This window comes from Microcaecilia unicolor, chromosome 2 (assembly GCF_901765095.1).
Source record: "Microcaecilia unicolor chromosome 2, aMicUni1.1, whole genome shotgun sequence".
NCBI classification, from domain to species: domain Eukaryota; kingdom Metazoa; phylum Chordata; class Amphibia; order Gymnophiona; family Siphonopidae; genus Microcaecilia; species Microcaecilia unicolor.
The window spans coordinates 285120434-285145882 of record NC_044032.1 but is presented as its reverse complement, the minus strand read 5'-3'; the positions used below and the strand labels follow the sequence as shown (position 1 = coordinate 285145882).

The 25449-nt window shown below is 41.4% G+C and overlaps 1 protein-coding gene across 2 annotated transcripts in view; it reads left to right on the top strand.

Moving 5' to 3' along the window:
• CNTLN (centlein) overlaps positions 1–25449 on the top strand; it is a 535970-nt gene that overhangs the window by 244979 nt on the left and 265542 nt on the right. For both annotated transcript variants that reach the window (XM_030194226.1, XM_030194227.1), the window contains one exon: positions 5685–5810. In XM_030194226.1, coding sequence (XP_030050086.1) covers positions 5685–5810 — 126 coding nt within the window. The remainder of the gene's footprint in view (positions 1–5684; positions 5811–25449) is intronic.

Genomic DNA, 25449 nt, shown 5'->3' with positions numbered 1-25449 from the left:
CCATGTTCTTTTGAGTGACTGTCTGCCTTCCTCTTGGTTCTAATTTAAAATTTGTTCTATCTCCTTTTTAAATATTGATGCCAGCAACATTAGGCTCCCCCTTCCCCAGAATGTTGCCTGCTCCCTAACAAGTCTAAATCCTCTTTCTTGCACCATTGTCTCATCTGTGCATGGAGACTCTAAAGCTCTGCCTGTCTCTTGGATCCTGTGCGTGAAACAGGCAGCATTTCACAAATCTACTCTGGAGGTTAAAGATTGTAACCTTGCCTAAATTTGACTTCCAGAACCTCCCTCCCACATTTTCCTATCTCATTTGTACTCACATGTACAAAGACAGCTGGCTTCTCCCCAGTACTATGTAAAATCTTATTTAGGTGATGTATGATGTCCAGCATCTTTGCACCAGGCAGTCAAGTGACCAAATGGTCCTCACGTCCACTAGCCGCCCAACTATCTACAAGTCCACTAGCCGCCCAACTATCTACAAGCCTGATGATTCAGTCGCCAATTATAACAGCTGTCCTAACCCTTCCCTCCTGGGCATTCCTTTGGTGACTCATCCTCAGTGCAAGAGGATTTTACATCACTTGGAGGGCAGGTCCTGGCTACAGGATCACTTCCTACCACATCAAGGTGATGCTCTCCATTTAGGTGACTTTTCTTCTCCATGGCAGCGTAAGGGCTACCAGACTGGAGGTGAGACCTCTCTGTTTCATCCTAAAGGTCTACTCTATGTGCCTTTCTGTCTGCTTCAGCTTCTCCAAGTCAGCAAAGTGAAACTTACTCTAGCCTCCAGAGATTGGACTTGTTTCCTGAGTGCCAGGAGCTTTTTGCATTGAGTACACACTTTCGACCAACTGGGAAATGATCAAATATGTGACACTTTATGCAAAAAAACTGGATAGCCCTCATCTCCTTCTGGACTGCTAGTTGCTTCTTTATAGTGATGGGCTGTTAATGAAGTTTACTAAGGGAATAAAGGTATGTAAACTAAAATAAAGTCCCTTAAGCTTATTAGTTATGTTATTTTACACTTACACTAAGGATCTAAAAACACTATTTCTAAGAGCTAATCACTAGCTAATGTAGGTGCCTCAATGAAAAATTCTGTACATCTAATTAGTGAAAAGCTTATAAAACATAGATTAAGTCTGGGGAGGGTGAGCGTAGGGTGAGTGTGTGGGACCCAAACACTAAACAGTGACTTTAATAACTGTTCTGCTGGACTCTAGCTGCTTAAAAAAAGTCTGGTCAATATTCAGCAGGTGGCAAACAGCATTTTTTTAAAAAGCTGACCATCACCAGCTAAATTAGGCCCCAAATTTCATTGCTAGGCTAAATTAGGCCCTAAAATTCATTGCTGGGCAAAGTCTGAGCACTAGCGTTGAATATTGGTGACTGACCAGACTTATGCAGGCCGCTGGGACTTTTCCTGTCCCTGGCCAGTTCAGCTGGGACCTGCATAAGACACTTATGTGAGTCAGACCTGCATAAGCAGAGTGTGCATGTCGCCCTCCTCCCCACCCTAACACCAGCTCTAATCCTCTGATCCACCTCCCAGTCCTCTGCCCCAATGCCAGCTCTGATCCTCTGATCCCCCTCACAACCCCCCATCCTGGCACAAGGACTAACTCTCCTCTACTCCCCCCCCCCCCCCCAATGTTAGTGGAGACTCCTCTGGGCCTACTTTACTCCCTGATGGTCCAGTGGTGCAATGAAGACATGAGGAAACCACACCCTTGTGCCGGGGTTGGAGGTTGGGAGTGGGATTGATCAGCGCTGGTGTTGGGATGGGGATCAGACGAATGGAACTGATTTCAGGGTGATGGGTTGAGAGAGGGATCAGAGCTAGTGCCAGGAGGGGGGGGGGGGGTTGGAAGGGGATCAGAGCTCGCCAGGGAGGCAGGACAGTGTACATTGCAGGCCGGTATCTGGAAGTTATGCAGTTGCTGGCTGATATTCAGTGCTGTCTCCTGCATAGGTAAGCGACTAAAGTTGGGAATTCTATTTATGCAGCCTTATTTGGTCACTTAGCTATACAGACACTGGCACTGAATATTGCTGGCACCCGCATAACATCTCCAACTCCGCCCTTGGAATCCCCTTGACTGGTCCACTTTAAAAATGGTCAATGAAAGCTGATATTCAGCGGTACTGCCTGTGACTGTGCGGGAATAAGCGATTTAAAAGGGCAGGAGACTCTTCTTCCCATTTAAATTGTTAGAATATTGACTCGAGTGACACAAACTGCTAAACAATACTACAAACTCCTTTTGTCAGATAAGCAGAGTAATATAAAAACTGAAATTATCTATTTAACTCCAATTTGACCTTATCCCAAGTTTGAACACAATGTCCTCTCAGGTAATAACATACCAGTGCTGCTTTCTTTCCCAGTTCAAAATCTACATATACATAGTAACATAGTAAATGACGGCAGATAAAGACCTATACAGTCCATCCAGTCTGCCCAACAAGATAAACTCATTTTACATGGTATGTGATACTTTATATGTATACCCAAGTTTGATTTGTCCTTGCTATTCTCAGGGCACAGGCCGTAGAAGTGTACCCAGCACTCTTCTTGTACTAAGTTCTGAAGCTAACGTTGAAGCCCCTTAAAATTTACATTCCAGCCCATCCCTATCTATTCAGTCACGATCAGGGTGTAGACTGTAGAAGTCTGCCTAGCACCTGTTTTGTTTCCCAATTACCAGCGTCACCACCTAATCACCGCTAAGATTCTGTGGATCCATTCCTTCAAAACAGGATTCCTTTGTGTTTATCTGCTCCCTCATCTTCTGTATTATCAACATGTACATTGCGGGCCTAGTCTTGTGGAGTTCCTTAACATGAGAGATCCAATTTGAAGACAATTATATAGTATTCTGGAAGAGGCTAAAGTTTATCTTTCTAACCAGGCTTTTAGTGTAGAATGCAGCAGTATAGGGATGGAGTCATTGTATGTTTGCATTTGTTTTTATAGTTTTATTATGGAGCTCTTTTTTGAAAGAGAAAAACGTCCAAAAACTGTCATAAAACACCATTTGGTTGGATTTCTTCTCAAAACGTCCAAATCAGTATTTTCAAAACCTGTTTTGCAGACGTTTATGCATTTCATCTGCAGTGCGTCCAAATCACAAGGGGCCATGCTCAGTGCATTTCAAAGGCAGGCTTAGGGCATGCCCAACACTTGGAACAAATCAAAAACGTCTAGGGTGAAAACTTTTGGTCTAGACCTGTTTTCCAAATGAAAAAGGCACAAAAAGGTACCCTTAATGACTAGATGACCACTGGAGGGAATCAGGGATGACTCCCCCCTTACTCCCCCAGTGGTCACTTGCCCCCCTCCCACCCCCTAAAAATGTGAATAAAGATAGTACTCACCAAGCTCAATGAGAGCTTCAGATGTTATATTCAGGTCCATTAGAGCAGCATGCAGTTCCCTGGAATAGGGTAGCAGTAGGTGCAGTACACTGTAGACAGGTGAACCCAGGCCCACACCTCCCCCTACCTATTACACTTGTGGTGGAACCTGTGAGCCCTCCAGAACTCACCAGAAACCTACTGTACCCACATATAGGTGCCCCCTTCACCCATAAGGGCTATTGTAGTGGTGTACAGTTTGGGTTAGTGGGTTTTGGAGGGCTCAGCATACAAGTTAAAGGAGCAATAGTGAGATGTGTACCTGGGAGCATTTATATGAATTCCACAGTTGTGTCCCCTGGGGTGCCCCATTGCTCTCCTGGGATGTCTGGGGAACCAGTCTGCTAAAAATACTGGCCCCTCCTACATCCCAATGCTTGATTTTCTACATTTTTCACTTGTATATTTTTTTTCAAAAATGGCCTGTAAAGATAACACACGAAGTACAAAACCTTGTTACAAATGGTATTTTCGTAAAAAAAAAAAAAAGACATTTTGCAGTTTCAAAAATGGTCATGTTTTTTATTTGGATTTGAGATGTTTAGCTCAAAACGGCCAAAGTCCGATTTAGACGTCATATTGAAAATGCCCCTCCACGTATTTTTACTGATTATTAATCTGTACACTGCTGAGACTAGATTATTGGATTAGTGGAATTTAAATGATTTTAAATAAATAAGCATAACAATATCTGTCCTCCTTTTCCTTCCTGCTTCTCCAGTGTAAGCCTTCTTCACACCTTGCATCCCTAGCATTTAATCACTCTCACTCCCAGCATCTGCTGGCATCAGCACCCTCAACCCTTTTTCCCAGATCTAGACCAGGTGCCAGCCCCTTCTCCCTCTCCCACTCTTGCATCTGCCAGGGTCAGCCACCCCCTCCCAACCCTGCCACCAGCATCAACACACTTCTTCCACTTCCAGCATCTGGCAGTGACATTCCCCTTCTTCCATCCAGCATCAGCCTCCTCCTCCCAGCAGTAGCTAGTATCTGCCCCCTTCTCTCATCTGCCCTTAACATCTGCCTCAATCCTCTGCAGGTTGTAAGAGCTTGTTCCATCAATCTCACCATCTTTGCAAGATACATGAAGTGCCTGCTGGTAGAGCCAGCTGAAGACCAGCAGAGTAGTGGGAGTGAAGAAATTAGCTCCAGCTGCTATAATAGCTCAGAATTAGGTCAGGCCAGGGCCCAGGTGGCCCACTCCATTCTGTTGCCTATGATTCCAATGTATATTTCATTTTCTTTGCTGTAATACTAATATGAAACCTGTTGATTGAATCTTATAGCTTTCTTATTTCTTGCTTGTCTACTGCCCAATAATACCTGTTGCTGTGGGACAATACTGCCTTGCAGTTAAACTATAAATTCCATTCATTCTTTGAAATCTGACACCTAATGATTTTATATATTGTCAGATTTGGTTTAGTTTATTGTTTCAGAAGGAATGGAATGTTTGGGTACTGCTCCATTCACCCCCCCCCCCCTTTCATGTCAAACACATAGAGACAACATAGATACACAGATAGTCATGGCTGGAATAGCTTAGTGGTCTAAGCAGCAGACTTGGCAGCCAGGGTTCACATCTCACAGATGTTCCTTGTGATCTCGAGCAAGTCATGTCATCCTTTGTTTATTGAGTGGAGGAGTAGCCTAGTGGCTAGTGCAGCGGACTTTGATCCTGGGGAACTGGGTTCAATTCCCACTATAGCTTCTTGTGACTCTGGGCAAGTCACTTAATCCGCCATTGCCCCAGGTACAAATAAGTACCTGTATAAACCACTTTGAATGTAGTTGCAAAAACCACAGAAAGACAGTATATCAAGTCCAATTCCCATATACACATGCAGAGAGATTGGAAAGAAATCCATGCTTCACATTCTTTCCCTACTTTCCTTCTAAAATAAGCACAGCTACTACTGCTATTACTACTTATCATTTCTATAGCGCTACTGCACCTCTTTAAATATTAACTCTGTTCTGCAGTAGTTCATGTTTGAGCAACCTAATCAATTAATTTTGCAGTTTTACATTGCAAGTATTTGCAATAATCACATTATTGAAACTGTTACTATGTGTGTATATGGCGACCAAACAACTGATTATATTTTATATCATATTTCCTAAGAGAACCTCATTAACTTGTCATTAAACCATGTAACAATATACATTAACACAACATATTAAATAGTTCAAATTTTAACTGTTCTTTAAAAGGTGGCCTTTTTTAAAATCAATAGATATTTATATTTTCCTAACAGAGTTAAAAGCCGCAATGTCCAACAGCAGCGTGCAGAGCCTTGGCAGCTTCGACAAGAAGATTCTGATGCTGTATGGAATGAACTGGCATATTTCAAGAAAGAACACAAAAAATTATTGATTGAAAAGTGAGTTTAAAAAATTAAAATTATTGTATTCTTGCAGTACCATTCTATTGATTTTATGATATTTTGTATGGCTTTATACACACAGGAATCATTCACAGGAGCTGTAAATAAGACCATTTTAAAGGTTAAAAATAACGTGTAATTTTGAAGTCATTGACAGTTACACATTTGCTAGCACTAATAGCACTGTATAACCTGATCTGGGGATTGTGTTAATTAATGTGGCTCTCATCTGTTCAAGGTATCACTCTTCATTAGCCTGTATTTTACACACTGCCGTGCTTCATTTTTGGAATGAGGTGGTAAGGGGATAACCTAACCAGCCATCCTTGTTTGATCTCCTTGATACATACGCAATGCAGAATGCTTCGGCTCTCTTGGTTCCCTGCACTGTCCTGCTAATCCCAGCTGAGCTCATTATGATGTAGCCTTGTTGCTACTCTGGAAACCAGATCTGTCCAAGCTAATTACTGCTAGCAGCAGAGCTGGCTGTTAAGGGTCTGGATCTGCTAACATGGTCCTTGGTAGTGACCTGAAAAAAGCACGAGGGAGTTGCTCTCTTTCTTGCTCTGCATTGCTTGTCCTTTGGGCTTAATGTTGATCCCTTCACACAGCTCTTTTAGCTGTAGTCAGTGTAAAACTTGGTGAAGAAAATTCATATTTTAGAAATCTGTAGTTTGCTTCTTTGATCTCAACGCACAGGCTATTAAACTCAGTTTTGTAAAGTGAGAAATCTTTCCATACCAAAAGAAGTTAATAGAATATATAGTCTTTTGGTGTTGCTTAGAAGTTTTTTCATTTAAATTTATATTTTTCAAAAATATGTTTGTGGTAACATTTTAAAATTATTCTAAACATTTTCCCCATAAATAGAGGGGATCAAGCTTTTATACATTGGTTCCAAAGGGAACCCGGCATACTCTTATAAACTCCTTGGGATGCAAAATTAAAATTGATCCACATATAAGATCATACCTACTATTTGTAGAGGATCTAGAATTTTACAGTTCCTGTGATCATCATTTGTCTGCACTGGGACAAAGTCTATAGTTACTTTACCTGTGGAATTTGCACCAGTTTTGAAAGAGAAAGTATGTACTTTTGTGCTTGCTTCATACATAGATTTTCTATGGAAAATAGCCTGAAAGGCTTGAAAATACATACTACACACATTTGTTGATCCCTCCCAAAACACTCCTTTGGGAACACCTCACATGACATCAGGATGGCATTTGGCCTTCATAGATTTGCCAAAGTAAATCTTTGTTGGAGAAAAACTAACCAAAACTTTAAAAAAGATTTCTTGACTAAAACCTATATACAAAAGACCTCAGCAGGAAGAAGTATAGAAATAAATATGAGTAAATATAAGTACAATAATTCAGCATAAAAATCAAGAGAAGATCCATAAAAATGATTGTACTGCAGAAGACTGTACTAATATAAAATTCTTTAACAGAGAATAGGATGCAAACCATAATCAGTCATTCCTCTATTTTTATATAGCTTTGGCATTGCATCTGGCCCCAGAAATATGTCAACCTGTAAGACCCATAGAGAGGCTTTTCAATATGACGTCTAAATCTGACTTTGGATGTTTTGCTGAAAACGTTCAAAAATCAAGTAGTAAAAATGACCATTTTCAAACCAGAAAAACATCTGTCTTTTTTCTTTGAAAATGGCCAATTCCTAGATGATGTTGTGCTTAGTCCGTCTATATTTTTGGACAGTTTTCAAAGTAAGTAAATAAATAAAATCATCCAAGTGAAAATGCACAAAATCAAGCCAATGGGATGTGGGAGGAGCCAGCTTTCCTAGTAGACTGGGCCACACAGGCATCCCAGCAGAGTAGTGGGATGCCTGTGTGGCCAGTCTTCTATGAAACACCCTGGGGGCACTGCAATGGACTTCACATAAAAGGTCCTAGGTACACATCTCACCATTACCCCCTTATTGTATGGGGAGCCAATTAAAACCCACGAAAAACCTTCTGTACCCAACTATACACCACTACAATAGCCCTTATGTCGGCAGGTGTCAGTACGTTTTGGGGAGCTCAAACTTTCCACCACAAGTGTAGTAGAGTGGATTATGGACCTGGGTCACCTTCTCTACAATGCACTGCACCAACCGCTAGGCTATTCCAGGAACCTGCTTGCTGCTCTAATAAGGCTGGCCATAACATCTGAAGCTGTCATAGTGGTTGGTATATGCTGTTTCATTTACATCTTTGTGAGGTGGGAGGGGGTCAGTGACCACTGAAAGGATAAGGGGCTGTCATTCCTTTTTCTTGCAGTGGTCATCTGGTCATTTAGGGCACTTTTTTGTGGCTTATTCGTTAATAAAACAGGTCAAGTCCAAGCATTGTCTTGGGCATCACTGGCTTCATTAGAAATAAATTGCAAGCTTACCCTGACATGTTGCCTTTATACAGTGTACTGCATATTATGATCTCCAGAAGGTAGCTTTGTTTGGCACAATACAAGTATTAGGAAGAGCACTAGCAGCAAGTCTGAGATATTGAGGCTGTACCCTAGCTTGAGAGTAAGGATTATTTTTGTTATGATATTGTAGCTCAGGTTCACTAGGATAGTGGTAAATGCAATGGATATACAAGAGAATTTGTATAATTCCACAGTTGAGTCATGAGGGGCAGGGGAGGCAAAGTGCCCCAAAGCCTTCACTAGGCGAGTTTAAAGAAGGTACAGAAAACCCCATTCCACTCTGAAACAAAGGATGTGTGCTTTTAAATAAAAACATTCTTCCTTTATATGGTGAAGGTCCAAATAATAAAAGTGAACACATTTCATTCTATAAGAGAGGGGGAGAGATTCTCTTCCTTTTAATTTTTTCTTTTTTCCTTTTTTTTTAAATTTTTTGTACCCTTTTTTCTTTACAATGTGGACTACATTATGGTTTCTTAACCACAAGATGTTTAAGATGTTCTCTTTCTAGATCTTAAATTTCTGGATTTCCTTGAATTGCATTGAATTAATGTAAATGTATACTTGGAAATTATTATTTTTTTAAAAAGTGAACACAGAAAAGATGCCAGAAGCATCAGAAGAAAATCAATTTTCAGTAACTCAGTCATCTTAAAATCGCTTTTCAAAATCAGAAATGCCCACTTTATGACGTTTTTGTATTTATTTATTTATTTTTCTAACTTCTATACTGCCTAAAATCACAAGATACAAACAAAATCTACATTAAATATAAAATTACAATAAACAAAACAAAAATTAAAAACTCTGTTGCAGATGTAACCTACTATTGCACTCCATTTACAGCTGTTCCAGTTTAAAGTCACATGAATCCCTCAACGAATAAGGAGGTCTTCAAATAGCGTTTAAATTGTGAAACCTCTGTACATAGACATAACTGCCCCTTCAAAGACTTCCACATGGAAATCCCAGCTATAGAAAAGGTTGAAAGCCTTGTATCATTATATCTCACGCCAACATATTGATCAAGCGAAATGTGTGTTGCTGTCTTAGACCTCAAAGTCCTACAAAGACAATAAATATAGAAATAATCCTTCAGATATTGCGGAGCTGGCAGATAAATTGCTTGATGAACAAAACAAAGCACTTTAAACTGTATTAAAAAATGAACTGGTAACCAGTGCAGTTGTTTCAAGATGGGAGTAATGTGTGTCACCCTAGATTTATGATATTTTCAATATGGCATCAAGAGTCTCTTCAAAAGGGATTGGTGTTGATGTCCACAGACTCATCTGGATTAAGGCCTTGGTCCTCAAGCCTGAGGTGTAGTAGAAGTTGGCATATATTCAGCTATAGAAATCAATATATTCAGTGCCACAGAGAGAACCATTTTGATGAAAAGATGTAAGGGGCTGCTACTCTCATCAAGTATCAATCTGGCACTCTTAAGTCACTCTGAAGGTGCATTTCCAGCTTGGCCTTTTCTTCCAGGAGATATTTTAGTGGAGGGCAATGGAGGTCCTACTAGTATCAAAGGCATAGGTATCCTCCATATTCTTGCTTTTCTCAGAGCTTTGCTTGAATCTGTTCACCGAGGGCCTCTGTCGACAAAGACTGGAGCTCAGTCAGTAAGGTTATATCCTTCAGAGGCATTTATGGAGTATCGGATTCAAAGTCTTGTCTCCTTGGAGGCTGGCACCCTCTCACCAGAAACAGCAAGGACCCAAAAGTCCCAACCAGCAACCTAGTCAAAACAAGGTACAAGTTTTGTCTAGCTCCACAGAGTAAAACCATTATCTGGAGTTAAAAGATACAGATACCCACAAACAGATACGACCAAGTCACTGGAAATATCTCAAGATTCCAAGTACAGAAACACCACTTCCAGTATAGTATACTGTCATTTGGCCTTGCATCAGCACCAAGACTGTTCTTAGAAAGAGCAATTCTACAAGCTCAGCACCTAATGTTAGACAACCAATACATGCATAGGTTATAGAATACTAGCAATTATGCATGCCACTGGTGCCAGTAATTGGCATTTATGCACATAAGTGTTTGGTGCCATTCTATAAAATATGTGCCAGAATTTCAAAGTACTTAACTGTGAGGAGGTGTATATGTGGGCGGGCAATGGGAATGTCACCAAGCGACGCATGCAACTTATAGAATACAATCAGTTGTATTCATTGCATGGTGCACTTAGGTACATCAACCTGCACCAGCAGTGACCTGTCATAGGTGGGCACATTTATATTTTGTTGCACCTGTGTGGCTTTGCACTAGTATTCTATAACAGCTTAGACACACCCTGAAGCCTTTATAGTACTGGTGCTAAGCGTGCCCTATTATGGCATCTACATTTTGATGCCAAGTTATAGAATTGTCCCAGAATTGCTTGGCAGTTATCACAGCATCGCTACACAGACTGGGAATGCACATGCTTCCCTATCTGGACTGCCATCATTTATGACCCCATTGTGGCCAACCTGCCCTCTACTTACTGTCTTACTGAAACTTGGCTTCAGAGAGTAGAGAAAGCTCTACTTTCGCAATGTCTTCCCCCTAACTAAACAGCTTTCCTTACCTTCAAAAAGAGGTGGATGTGTGGCCATAATTGCACCTTCTTCTATCTGAACTTAGCCTCAACCTTCTTTTATATTTAGAGTCCCTTCTTCTTTGCCTCGATTCCAACCCCTCCCCCCACACCATCCACATCCTCCTCCTGTATTTTCCTTCTAGTCATGATGCATTGCTGGGAACAGCTGGTCTGTGGTTTCATTCGTTGGCTGTAGGAAGTCCTTATCTTCTACGCTATTCTTTCTTTCCTTTACCTCTTGTTTTTCTATCTGGTTTTTATTGTAGTTGCTGTCCTTTCTAATTTTGTTAGTATATAAACTGCTTTGATTAGATCCACTGAACAGTGTTATATTAAGAAACAAATAAACATAAACATCAAAGGAAGGATCAAAAGAATCAATGTGTATGACCATTCAGGTGCTGGAGCTGCTAGGATTCATCATAAATTATCCCAAATCACAGCTCAGTCTGTCACAACAATTGGGTTTTATAGGAACCCTGCTAAACCCAACTCAGGCTTATGCATTTCTTCCATACAGCACCTCTCTATACAGCAGATCAAAACTCTGATTTCACTAGTCACAGAAGTGCTGCAGAGTCAGCAGCTACCAGCTCCATTGAAGTTGAGAATTCTGAGCCACAAAGACTCCACAGTCCATGTACCTCCCATGGCATACTTCAGTTTGAGGCATGCTCAGTGAAAATTGTCTTTTCAATAGTCACATGCCAGGGGGAACCTTTGAGATGTGATTTCTGTCACTGCTGCTCTCAAAGGACCACTTTTCTGGTGGATAGTTGAATCTGATGAAATTGCTTTAAAACTCATAAGCTGATCTCAGCATTGTCTGCTTGGTTTCCCATACAATTAGCTTTTGCGTTTTGCAGCGATTTCATTCACCAGCACAGTGTTGTTTTGCAACCCTGTCTTCTTTTTGAATGTAGAATCCAGTAGTACACTACATACATCACATTTTCAGACTCCTGAGGCAGGCTTATGCACCGAAACACAGCCGCTGTGTCGAGTCTTTTGGTATATTTTCAATAAATATCAGGCATAAGAATCATCCCATCTCCCTTTTGGAAGAGCCAATCTACCTTACTTTTTGTTTTGTGCTTGTTCTCCATCAACAAGCAGGATGAATCATCCACACAAATGTGATACTCCATTTCAGTGCCATGAGATGACATCTCAGACCTGTAATTTAGCTATAAAGTTACTGAGCATGTGCAGATATTCCCATGCATTGCTGCCCCTTAACCAATACATCAGTTTTTTCTGCTTGGCAGACTAGGTATGAAAATAACTCTGTCACACCTTCTCTTTTTTCCCCATTTTTGTCATATTTTCCTGTTATCTGCTAGCCCTGTTTTTGATTTTTATGTTAATTAGATTTCTTTTTTGGAAAAAATAGAAAAAAAGAAAAAGCATTTTTACCTTAATTGTCAGCTGCTTTCTTCCCAGTATTGGCAGAGAAACTGCATTTTTGCAAATTTCTAAACTTCAACAGTAAAATGGAATTATCTCTGCCTGGGCCCTTACTATAAAGTGGAAAACTGCTACAATTGTGGAATAATGTCAACAGATCCAGAATGAGCCAAGGCAACAAGCTTACAGAGTTCCTGACATCCTTTACAGAGAAGAGGAAAAAAGTCTTCATCTTTGAAGAAATCCATAAAAGTCTTGACCCCAGCATCCAATGCATTCCACAGCTCACAGTTCAAGGGAAGTCCTAAGCAGGAAAAAAAAAGCCAAAGGCTAAAAAGACCATTGAGTTCAGCCATAAGTGCCAAGCATTGAGAATCAGGCATTGGCACCAACTCATATGCACCAAGGGATTGCCTGAGCAGTGGGTTTTCTGAGCCTACAGAGTAGCAGTAAGAAAAATGAGCTGATTGTGCATCAGCAGTAAGTCATTGATTTCCTTCAAAAATAGGAGGACATATTTCTTCACTCAAAGAATAGTTAAGCTCAGGAACTCGTTGCCGGAAGATGTGGTGACAGCGGTTAGCATATCTGGGTTTTTAAAAGGTTTGGGAGGTTCCTGGAGGAAAAGTCCAAAGTCTGTTGTTGAGATGGACATGAGGGAAGCCACTTCTTGCCCCGGGATTGGTAGCATGGAATATTCCTACTCATTGGGTTTCTGCCAGGTCCTTGTGACCTGGACTAGCCACTGTTGGAAGTAGGATAGTGGGCTAGATGGGACCATTGGTCTGACCCGGTATGGCTGTTCTTATGTTCACCAGTGTCCCATTAAGCAAAGAAGCACCCAAATTTTGGCATCGACACTGATGTTCGGCGCCTAAAACAGTAATTTCCAAACCTGTCCCAGGGGAACCCAGCCTGTCAGGTTTCAAGGATATCCACAGTGAATATTTATGAGATCTATGTGCATACACTGCCTTTTTGGTATGTATATCTACCTCATGCATATTCTTTGTGGATATTCTGAAAACCTACCTGGCTGGGGCTCCCCCAGGACAGGTTTGGGATTCACTGACCTAGAAGAGCATGAAGATATACACCTCTGATGCCAGAGACATAGTGCTGAAGAAAAAGGTTTTGCATGAACATCAGTGCTGTACCAGCACTATAATGTTTCCATAGACTGACGTTATACACTTCCAGAAGCAGAAAATAGCTTTAGTCAAGCAATATCTTTACCTCTTCTATTAGTTTCAGAAGCAGATGATTCTCTAAAATCACAGCCCAAAACGACCTCCCTAGAAAAATCCATCAGGTTTGATTATGAAAATATTTGAAGATTTTGTGAAGAACTACGTAAAGATATGCTTCTCAGTGCAGAAAAATCTTTCTGACACTGCATAACAGAGAACAGCATAGTTTGGCCTAGATTACTTCTGCACAGAAGGTCCACAGTCATCAGGGAGACTCCATAATATCCTTAATCTTATTTATTCATTCCGAGTCAGATGCAGAAAGGTCACCAGGACCCCTGATTATTAGTATCCTAGAGGGCTCATACTATTTAGGAAGGTCCTTGCCAGATAGTACATGGTAAGATACTTGTTAATCAGTATCAAGATCAGAGGTCACAGGTGTTTAATTATAACCTTTCCCTCTTCCTCAAAAGAGTACTTTACCAAATGAGGACATCTGCTGTCTTACATTTTTACAAAAGATAGCAACAAGCTCATTTTCCACTTTCTAAAGAAGAATCATAGTCTGGTATATTTGGTTCATTAAATATATTGAGGCTCTTAAATAAGTTGCAGTGATAGCTACATGCTACTACAAGAACTACAGACAGAGTTAGGCAGTTGGCAAATCCCACTGGTTGCCAAAATGTTAGATATAAAAAGGGGCATTTTAGATACTTCATTTGTGCAGAGATCCACAGGGAAATGTCCACGTGGAGACTGGTAGTATTGTTTTAGAAGAGCAGAGCTACACATTGGACCAGCATGCCGACTGCACTAGTAAAATCTGCCAGCTGTGATGGACATTTGCACACTGATATACTATCATTTTGGTATGCTGCCCATGTAGGTTCCATGTGTAAGGGTCATCTACCTATTCTCAAGATGCTTATGGCATGTCTTGCCTTGAAGAACCTTGTCAGTATTCTTCCAGTCCTGTGTATTCCAGCAGCCACTAGCAAGAATTTGTTAGAGAGCACCAAATGGAGGGTGAGGAACCTTTTGGATTCCAAGAGTAACCTCCTGATATATCAGGTACTCTGTAATGAGGGTACCCTCTTCTGCACTAGTAGGCAATGCCTGGACTTACTGCAACATGAAGGGTGTGGTAGAACATCTGGATGACCCTGGGAAAGTAAGCTGAAATCATTTAACTGTATCTACTCCAACACCTGTTAAATAGCCATCTAGCAGAGGGATGACACCTATGGAGTTTTCAGCAAAGCTTAGAAATGCAAGGGTTCCTCTGTCATCCACCCTCTCCAATGAAAATAGAGTGTCATGCTGTCTCAGGGTCTTGAAAACATTAGGTAGGCACACTGTTCAGGCAAACCATATACTCTGAGGGCAAGGTTTCCTAGATACTACTCACATGGCTACAATAGCCATACAGATTCAGTCAGCAGTCATGTCTCCATAAGGATGATTTCCCCCCCCCCCCCCCCCCTTATTTAAGTATTTGGTAATAGTCATCACTGTCTCAAAGTACAAAAAAAGTGAAGAAAAAGACCTCAGTGAAAATACAAAAACCAGGGTTTTATACAACTACTAGTAAAAAAAGGCACGTTTCTGAGACCAATGAAACGGGCGCTAGTAAGGTGATGACTTTCTGCCATTAATGTTGTAAATGGAAGTGTTAGGATATTACCACGCTGCAAATACAGGAAAATATGAGTACACTGGAAATACAGAGAAATAAACCAGTCAATCTTGTAGTTCCAGTGATGTTCCTGTCCTGCGTGGTGCACATAAAATGACCCCTTCTCCGTCCTGACACTCCTCCCTTATTCCCATAAACTTCCCTCTGATAGGTCCCTCGATATTGTGTACCGTTGCGTGGGAACTGTGCACCGTTGACTTGACTCAGAGAAAATGAGCTCTTCTACTGACGCTCCTCCCTTCTTCCCATACACGTCCCTCTGATTGGTCCCTGGACATTGCGTACCGTTGCCCGAGGCTCCTCCCTTCTTCCCATACATTTCCCTCTGATAGGTCCGTAGATGTCGCGTACCGTTGCCTGGCAACTGTGCACCGTTGCCTTCGCTAACTGAAAATGACCCCTTCTCCTGACGCTCCTCCCTTCTTTCCATACAGTTCCATGTGATACGTCCCTTGACATCATAAGTGTACACCGTTGCCTTCACTCTCACTGTTCCGCCCTCGACGTCATCACGTTTTGACGTGAGGGCGGGGCAGAGAGTGATGTGACAGACTTACGATGTTACGAACCCTGTAACGATGTTACGAACCCTTCACTGAAGCCACGGAGTCAGCTTCAGAATGTTGGAGGTGCGTTTTATTATAGTAGATTACCTGAAAAAAATCACCATCATAGGTCATAAAACAAACTCCACAAATATCTCTTCCATGGATACATGTGCCCACATGCTAACATCCATAAAGCTTACCCGGTCGAACGCTGGCCTGTGGTGGCTGCCAAAGAAGCACTAGGTTGTCAATTTGTATGGGCTGTAAATGGATTTTTTTAATGACTTTGAGAGTGATTTTTCCAGGGACAAGTTCTCTAAAACCTGGTTTTTGTATTTTTACTGAGGTATTTTCTCTACTTTTTGGTAATTTGAGATTATGGCTATATCTGTATATTTTCTTTAATTGGGAAGTTTTTCTTATTGTTCTAAAGAGTTTTCTTCCTTCTCCCTTTTGTGCATTAATATAGTCATCAGCATGTCCATAACTCATGCATGTACACTTCTTTATGAAATTCTGCCCTATTTTTTAGATAAAGGGACAATATTATTATAATTCTATAAAGTAAATTCTTACAGTTAACTTGCTGAGTATGTGTGTCTGTCACTGGAAGAATAGCATATATGCATGTAAGTGCCAAATTCCACCTAAGCGCTATTTTGGAAATACAGTTTCATACTGTAGGTTAGCAGTTAAGGGACTGTTCTAGAGTTTACCATAGCATCAGTGAAGAGAAGAGCTGATAGTCACAGGAAACCTCAGTTTAGAGTTTAATCCCCTCCCATCCATCCCAGCTCCCATCTACCCCTGGCCTGATCTCTGATTTATAGGCTGTTGAACCAATTGGAAGGCTAGAAAGTTAATTAGGGCATCTCTACCAGCCAGTAATTAGCTCTTAGAAATAGATCTATAGAAGGGAATCTACAAATAGCAATACAAATAAAAATAATTTAAAGAACCCTGAATATTAGCATACCCTAGAATATAACTAACAATTGTAGAGGAATTCAGTTTGCAACTTCCTAGTCCATTAGCAACGTAATTAAGAAATTATTAATAATAATATGCAGATAGTAGTCCAGCAGCAAGATGGGGGCTATCCAACCTTTTGCACTGAGTGTCACATTTTTGATTATCTCCTAGTTAGTCAGAGGTCATATGTGTGTACTCGGTGCAAAGAGTTCCTAGCACTCAGAGAATGGGTCCAATCCCTGGAGGCTAGAGTAGAAGACCTGGTGCAGCTGAGGTAGTTAGAGAGATATATAGAGGAGGTCTACAGGGACATAGTAGAGAAGTTCTACTTCCAGTCTGGCAACCTCTGTGCTGCCATGGAGGAGAAAGGTCACTTGAAGGGAGAGCATCACCTTGGAGAAGCAGTGATCATGGAGTCAGGATTTCTCCCCCAGGGGTGCAATATCCTCTCGCACTGAGGATGTGTCTTCAGGGGCTTCTGCCAAGAAGGAAAGGGTTAGGACAGCCATATTAGTTGGAGATTGTCATTAGGCATTTAATATCTGGGTAGCTGGTAGACATGAAAATAGCTTTGTTACTTTCCTGCCTGGTGCGAAGGGGGTGGATCTCACACATTATTATTATTAGCATTTGTATAGCGCTACCAGATGCACGCAGCGCTGAACACCTGATACAAAGAGACAGTCCCTGCTCAAAAGAGCTTACAATTTAATCACCTAGATAAACATTTAGACAGTGCTGGGCAGTAGCTGGCTGTTTTGTTACATGTGTGTACCAACAACATAGGAACATGTGGGAAGGAGCTTCTGGAAGCCAAATTTAGGCTCTTAGGTAGAAAGCTAAAATCCAGAACCTCTAGGGTAGCATTTTCAGAAGTGCTCCCCATTCCACATGCAGGACCCAAGAGGCAGGCTGACTCCAAAGTCTCAATGCATGGATGAGCCGATGATGCAGGGAGGAGGGATTTAGATTTGTTAGGAACTGGACAACATTCTGGGGAAGGGGAAGCCTACTCCAAAAGGATGGATTCCACATTAACCTGGATGAAACAAGGCTGCTGGCACTAACATTTAAAAAGGAGGTAGAGCAGCTTTTAAATTAGAACGGGGGGCAAAGCCAACATTCGTTCAGGAGTGCATGGTTCAGAGTGAGGTATCCTTTAAGGATACTGTTATAACAGGACATTTAGGGAATCCAAATAGAGAGGTTTCAACCAAGATGAAAGAAAACCAGGAGTGTTCAAGGGTAGAACAGAGCAAAGGTTACAAATTATCCCTGTCAACTTCTAAGCAACTTGTAGATGCAAGGAAAAAACACAAGTGTCTGTATACAAATCTAGAAGCCTAAATGATAAGAGAGGAGAGTTAGAGTATATAGCACTTAGGGGGTCTTTTACAAAGCGGTGGTTAGCCCAACATGGGCTCACTGCTCATTAATCTGGAACTACCGCCGACCCAACGCAGCCACCGGCTGGAGCGTGTGCCATTTCCAGTGCTCCAGAAAAGTGTTTTTTTTCTGTAGTGCGGCCTGGTTAACACCGGGTTTCCATGGGAGCCCTTTCTGCCACCTCAGTGGGTGGCAGTAAGTTCTCCTCACCACATGGCCATGCGGTAAAGGTTATCTTACTGTGTGGCCATTTTTGTTTGGGAAAAACAGCTCATGCTGCTGCCCCAGGGCCCTTTTTCCCACAGCTTTGAAAAAGGACCCCTAAATGAAGAGATAGATATAATAGGTATCTTAGAGGCCTGATGAAAGGAGGACAATCAATAAGATACTGTGTTCCCAGGGCATTAATTATATCGCAATGATAAAGTGGATCAAATTGGAAGGGGGGTTGTCCTGTATGTTAAAAAGGAATTCAATCAAACAAAATAAAAATTCTTCATGAAATAAGACAGCAGCATGGAATCTTTATGGATAGAAATTCCCTGTGTGAAGGGAAAAAATATATGCGTAGGGCTATACTACTATCCTCAAAAGAAGAAGGAGGTGGAGTCCCACTAATATAAACATCAAAATAAGTATCTCACTCCCAGTCAAAAATTTGTGGATATATCTATTTGGGATACACATGGATGAAAAAGCCTCAGCAAGCTCAGACCTCAAACAACAGGTCTATCAATGGTTTAAGTGCAGTCTTTGGCATACTACTGTTCATCAGGCCAGAACAATAAGACAGTTGAAGATAGGTTAACAGAAATTAGAAAAGCAAGCAAATTTGGCGACAGTATAATCGGTGATTTCAATTGCCATACCACTTATAATAAATTGATGGATACATAATCTCAACTGTACAAATACATATCCATACTCTCCAGATCAAATTCATTATGGGACATGAGACACTATCAGGCTTATTTTCAAAAGAGAAGGGCGCCCATCTTTCAACACAAATTGAGAGATGGGCGTCCTTCTCCCAGGGTCGCCCAAATCGGCATAATTGAAAGCCGATTTTGGGCGTCCTGAACTGCTTTCCGTCACGGGGACGACCAAAGTTCACGGGGCGTGTCGGAAGCGTAGCGAAGGCGGGACTTGGGTGTGCCTAACACATGGGCGTCCTCGACCGATAATGGAAAAAAGAAGGGTGTCCCTGACAAGCACTTGGGCGACTTTACTTGGTCCTTTTTTTGTTACGACTAAGCCTCTAAAAGGTGCCCGAACTGACCAGATGACCTCCGGAGGGAATCGGGGATGACCTCCCCTTACTCCCCCAGTGGTCACCAACCCTCTGCCACCTTAAAAAAACCTTTTTAAATATTTTTTGCCAGCCTCTATGTGAGCCTCAAATGTCATACTCAGGTCCATCACAGCAGTATGCAGGTCCCTGGAGCAGTTTTAGTGGGTGTAGTGCACTTCAGGCAGATGGACCCAGGCCCATCCCCCCCTACCTGTTACACTTGTGGTGGTAAATGTGAGCCCTTCAAAACCCACCACAAACCCACTGTACCCACATGTAGATGGCCCCCTTCACCCCTTAGGGCTATGGTAGTCAGGGCTTTTTTTGAGGGGGTACTTGGGGGTACTGAGTACTGGCACCTTTTTCATTGTCTGCTAAAATTGACCCATGGTCCCCAAGTTTTAATGAAAGAGCTCAGGCCCTACACACCAATTCTGCCTTGTCATAGATTCTGTGACTGGTTACAGAGGGCCTGGCTATTGTGGGGTGAGTCCCTCAGTGATCACACCACCCCTGAAGGGTGGCCAGGCATTTGAGTACTGACACCTTTTACGCTAGAAAAAACACACTGATGGTAGTTGTGTACAGTTGTGGGGAGTGGGGGAGTTGGGGGGCTCAGCACACAAGGTAAGGGAGCTATGCACCTGGGAGTAATTTCTGAAGTCCACTGCAGTTCCCCCTAGGGTGCCCGGTTGGTGTCTTGGCATGTCAGGGGGACTAGTGCACTACGAATGCTGGCTCCTCCCATGACCAAATGGCTTGGATTTGGTCGTTTCTGAGATGGGCGTCCTCTGTTCCAAAATAATAGAAACAAAATAGTTCCCAAAAACAGTGAACGTCATCATTTAAAATTATATTATAGAACAAATAGTCTATTTGACTATTCATTGTGCAACACAGCTTCTATTTCAAGTGTTCAATCTTCCAGAAAAATATATACCAGACGATATTCTGCCCATGGGAGGCAGGCCAGCTAAGTCCAGCAATTGGCGCGGAGCCCGGATATTCAGTACCTGGCTGTTTCCAAAGACTGGCATTGAATATCCGTTTTTCTTTCTTTTTGACCGGTTTAAACGTAACTGTAACATAGTAACATACATAGTAGATGACGGCAGAAAAAGACCTGCACAGTCCATCCAGTCTGCCCAACAAGATAAACTCATATGTACTACTTTTTGTGTATACCCTACCTTGATTTGTACCTGTCCTCTTCAGGGCACAGACCGTACAAGTCTGCCCAGCACTATCCCCGCCTCCCAACCACCAGCCCCACCTCCCACCACCAGCTCTGATACAGACCGTATAAGTCTGCCCAGGATTATTCCCGCCTCCCAACCACCAGCCCTGGCACAGACCGTATAAGTCTGCCCAGCACTATCCCTGCCTCCCAACCACCAGCCCCGCCTCCCACCACCGGCTCTGCCACCCAATCTCGGCTAAGCTCCTGAGGATCCATTCCTTCTGAACAGGATTCCTTTATGTTTATCCCACGCATGATTGAATTCCGTTACCGTTTTCATTTCCACCACCTCCCGCGGGAGGGCATTCCAAGCATCCACCACTCTCTCCGTGAAGAAATACTTCCTGACATTTTTCTTGAGTCTGCCCCCCTTCAATCTCATTTCATGTCCTCTCGTTCTACCGCCTTCCCCTCTCCAGAAAAGGTTCATTTGCGGATTAATACCTTTCAAATATTTGAACGTCTGTATCATATCACCCCTGTTTCTCCTTTCCTCCAGGGTATACATGTTCAGGTCAACAAGTCTCTCCTCATATGTCGTGGAACGTAAATCCCATACCATTCTCGTAGCTTTTCTTTGCACCGCTTCCATTTTTTTTTAACATCCTTCGCAAGATACGGCCTCCAAAACAGAACACAATACTCCAGGTGGGGCCTCACCAATGTCTTATATAGGGGTATTAAAACCTCTTTTCTTCTGCTGGTCACACCTCTCTCTATACAGCCTAGCAATCTTCTAGCTACGGCCACCGCTTTGTCACACTGTTTCATCGCCTTTAGGTCCTCAGATACTATCACTCCAAGACCCTCTCCCCGTCCGTACCTATCAGACTCTCCCCGCCTAACACATACGTCTCCCTTGGATTTCTACTCCCTAAATGCATCGCTTTGCATTTCTTCGCATTGAATTTTAATTGCCAAATGTTAGACCATTCTTCTAGCTTCCGCAGATCTTTTTTCATGTTTTCCACTCCCTCCAGGGTGTCCACTCTGATGCAAATCTTGGTCTCATCCGCAAAAAGGCAAACTTTACCTTGTAACCCTTCGGCAATGTCACTCCAAATATATTGAATAGAATCGGCCCCAGCACCGATCCCTGAGGCACTCCGCTACTCACCTTTCCCTCCTCTGAGCGAACTTCACCATTTACTGGCCAAGTTAATATTCAACGCAGGCCAGTTAAGTTTATAGTGGCCAATGATAGGTCTGCTATTTAGGCGGTCCTATTTGGCCACTAAACTTAGCCAGCAAATGTGCTGAATATTCACAGCTAGCCGGTTATATCGCACGATATAGCCAGTTAGCCATTATTTGCTAGGCTAAGAGAATATTCAGCAGATATAACCAGCTATCTCATACTGAATATTAGCACTTTGCTGGTTAAGTACCATTTAACTGACCAGGAGCCATTTTTGGCCGGTTATATAGTGCTGAATATCTGCTGGATAATTTATGATGTCACTTATCTCTTTCATCTTTTACATTTGTTATTCTCATCCCAATAGGAATTCTGTTTTGCAATTCAAGATCAGTGCCTCAGGCAAAGATCAGATCTGTAATTCAAACATTCAAGGCTCTCACAGTGGCTGTCGCCAGCATGCAGACACCAATATTTAAAAAAGTCATACTTCTCCTGCTAATCAAACTATTCCTGTTGGAGCTCATTACAAGAAAGCTTTCCATTGTATAGATGCATTCAAACCTCTAGGAGTCACTATATTTAACAAAAATATCCATTTTTATTCACACTGCCAAAGGCACCCTCTTATCCTTAATTGCTCTAAAATTATTCATCAAAAAGAGTCAAAATCATGTTTATAGTCCACACAATGTCACCAATGGTTCTATTAATTTTGCAGAATGGATCGCAATACTTTGTTGCAATATTCTAGTATGCATCCTGTTTATTCTAAAAATAACATTCCAGTATCTTAGTTTTTGAGGTATCATCATATCTGTGCTACCATGACTTAATATAAAGTGAAAGCTATGGTATTATTGAATGAATTGCTGGCTAGAAGCTATCCTCCCCAAATTGCCAAGCGGGCATCTTAAAAGAGCATTATAAAATCAAAGAGAGTTCTTAGATCTATTAACAACAATCTCATCTCTGATTTTATTCTTCTGAAGCAAATAATAGCAGAAATCAATTGGGGAAAAGAAGGTTTGTAATTTCTAAAATGTCTTTCAAATAATTTTTAAACAAATCAATACCTGAGATATTATTCAATTTACTGAAATTCACCGTTCTTAAATTGTGGCATTTTATCATATTTACTGTATTTTTCCATCTTCATTAGTAGACTAACATTTTGCCAAGAAGTCCTGGATTTCCTTATATTCCACATTTTCTACCTTTTGTTCACATTCTAGCATATGATTATCAAATCTTAGCATTATATAATTCTGCAATTCTAACTTAACAATAACAAACTTCTCCAGCCTTGAAAAGCCTGCAAATTATATTTATTGAAGATCTTGTAGTCTCCATCTGCTCATTGCTAACAATATGAACCACACCAGATTTATTTTTTCTTAAAAAGTCTGATGAAACCTCTCCAGACCTGCTTTCCTCCAACCACTCAGCAGAAAGACTCTTTGCTATCCAAATGTAGGGCAGCTGGTAATTTTGTAGTGTGGGTGCCTGCATAGAGTCCCAAAGCTTCTACTAGAAGCAATGTAATTTTTCCCTTTGTTTGATATCAGTGGTTACTGCAGAACACTACCTGACCTGTGAACATGCTAATCTATTCCAGAAAGAGGGAGTAGTAAGTATTACCATATTACAAAGGGAGGAAATACATTTGAGAAATTCCCTGTGAGTATAAATACTTGTTCCATATCTAAGTAGATGTCTGGGTTTCTGCCATCCTGGCCTCTGACTATATGGCTTAGGGAAAAGTCCTTTAAGCCTAAGCCTTAGCCTTATCGACCAAACATTCTACAGACTGTGTACTGTGCTACCCCTAGCTAGTATATTAAAGTCAAGGCGTGATCCCAGAAGCATATAGGTGACAGAAAGCCACTTCAGCATCTGCGTTATTGGTTGTGCGAAGGAATAGGAACCCCTCTGAATCCTTTCTTAGATACTTAAGAGAAAGAATAGACTCTCCTATGCATGTATTTTTCCTAGAAAGACAGCCTGGATTTCATCCCAACCCAACATGGTTTAGGAGCAAATGAATTCCAGAGTTTAATTACACATTGAGTGAAGAAAACTTTTCTCCGATTAGTTTTAAATTCACTACTTTCTGGCTTCATTGCGTGCCCCCCTAGACCTAGTATTTTTGGAAAGAGTAAACAAGCGATTCACATCTACCCATTCCACTACACTCATTATTTTATAGACCTCTGTCATATCTCCCCTCAGCTGTCTTTTGTCCAAACTGAAGAGCCCTAGCCTTTCCTCATAGGGAAGTTGTCCCATCCCCTTTATCATTGTTATTGCCCTTCTCTGTACCCTTTCTAATTCCACTATATCTTTTTTAAGATGCAGTGACCAGAATTGAACATAATATTTGAGGTGCGGTCTTTTCCTAATAATACCTAACATTCTATTTGCTTTCTTAGCTGCTGCCACACACTGAGCAGAGGGTTTCAACGTATCATCAACAACGATGCCTAGATAACAGTGATCACAACATGATTAGATTTGATATAATCTCTGGAGTAAGTACACACAGTCAATCCAATATGTTAGCATTTAACTTTTGAAAAGGAGCCTGATAAATGAGGAGAATGGTTAAAAAAAAAAACACCTTAAAGGAGCAACCACAAAGGTCAAAAATGTACATCAGGTGTGGATGCTATTCAAAAATGCCATCCTGGAAGTTCAGACCAGATATATTCCATGTATTAAAAAAGGAGGAAGGAAGGCCAAATGACAGCCGGCAATGGTTAAAAAGTGAGGTGAAGGAAGTTGTTAGAATTCAAAGAAAATCCTTCAGAAAATGGAAAAAAGATAAAACTAAAAGTAATAGGAAACAGCATAAGGAATGTCAAGTCAAATGCAAAGCACTAATAAGGAAGGCAAAGAGAGGCTTTGAAAAGAAGATTGCATTGGAGGCAAAAACACATTGTAAAAACTTTTGTAGGTATGTTAGAACCAGAAAGCTGGTAAGAGATGACCAAGGAATAAAAGGAGCACTCAGTTTTCACCAAGGAAGATGTGGGAGAGATACCAGTGTCAGAAATAGTATTTAATGCTGATGAATCAAGGAAATTAAAATAAATCTCTGTAAACCCAGAAGATGTAATGGAGCAGTTTGACAAACTGAAAAGTAACAAATTGCCTGGACCAGAGTCTACATCCCAGAGTACTGGTAGAATTGAAAAATGAACTTGCAGAGCTATTGTTAGTAATATGTAATTTTATCTTTAAAATCAAGCATGGTACTGGAAGATTGGAGGGTGGCCATGTAATGCCAGCTTTTAGAAAGAGTTCCACAAATGATCCAGGAAATTATAGACCAATGAGCTTGACGTCGGTGCCAGGCAAAATGGTAGCGACTATTATAAAGAACAAAATTATAGAGCATATACATAAGCATGGATAAATGAGACTAAGCCAACATGGATTTAGTCAAGAGAAGTATTGCTTCACCAATCTGCTACATTTCTTTGAAGGGGTGAATAAACATGCGGATAAAGGTGAATTGGTCAGTATTGTGTATCTGGATTTTCAAAAGGCAATTGATAAAGTACCCCATGAAAGACTCCTGAGGAAATTAGAATGTCATGGGATAAGAGGCAGTGTCCTGTTGTGAATTAAAAACTGGTTAAAAGATAGAAAACAGAAAGTAAGTAAATGGTCAGTATTCTCAATGGAGAAGGGTAGATAGTGGGGTTCTCCAGGGGTCT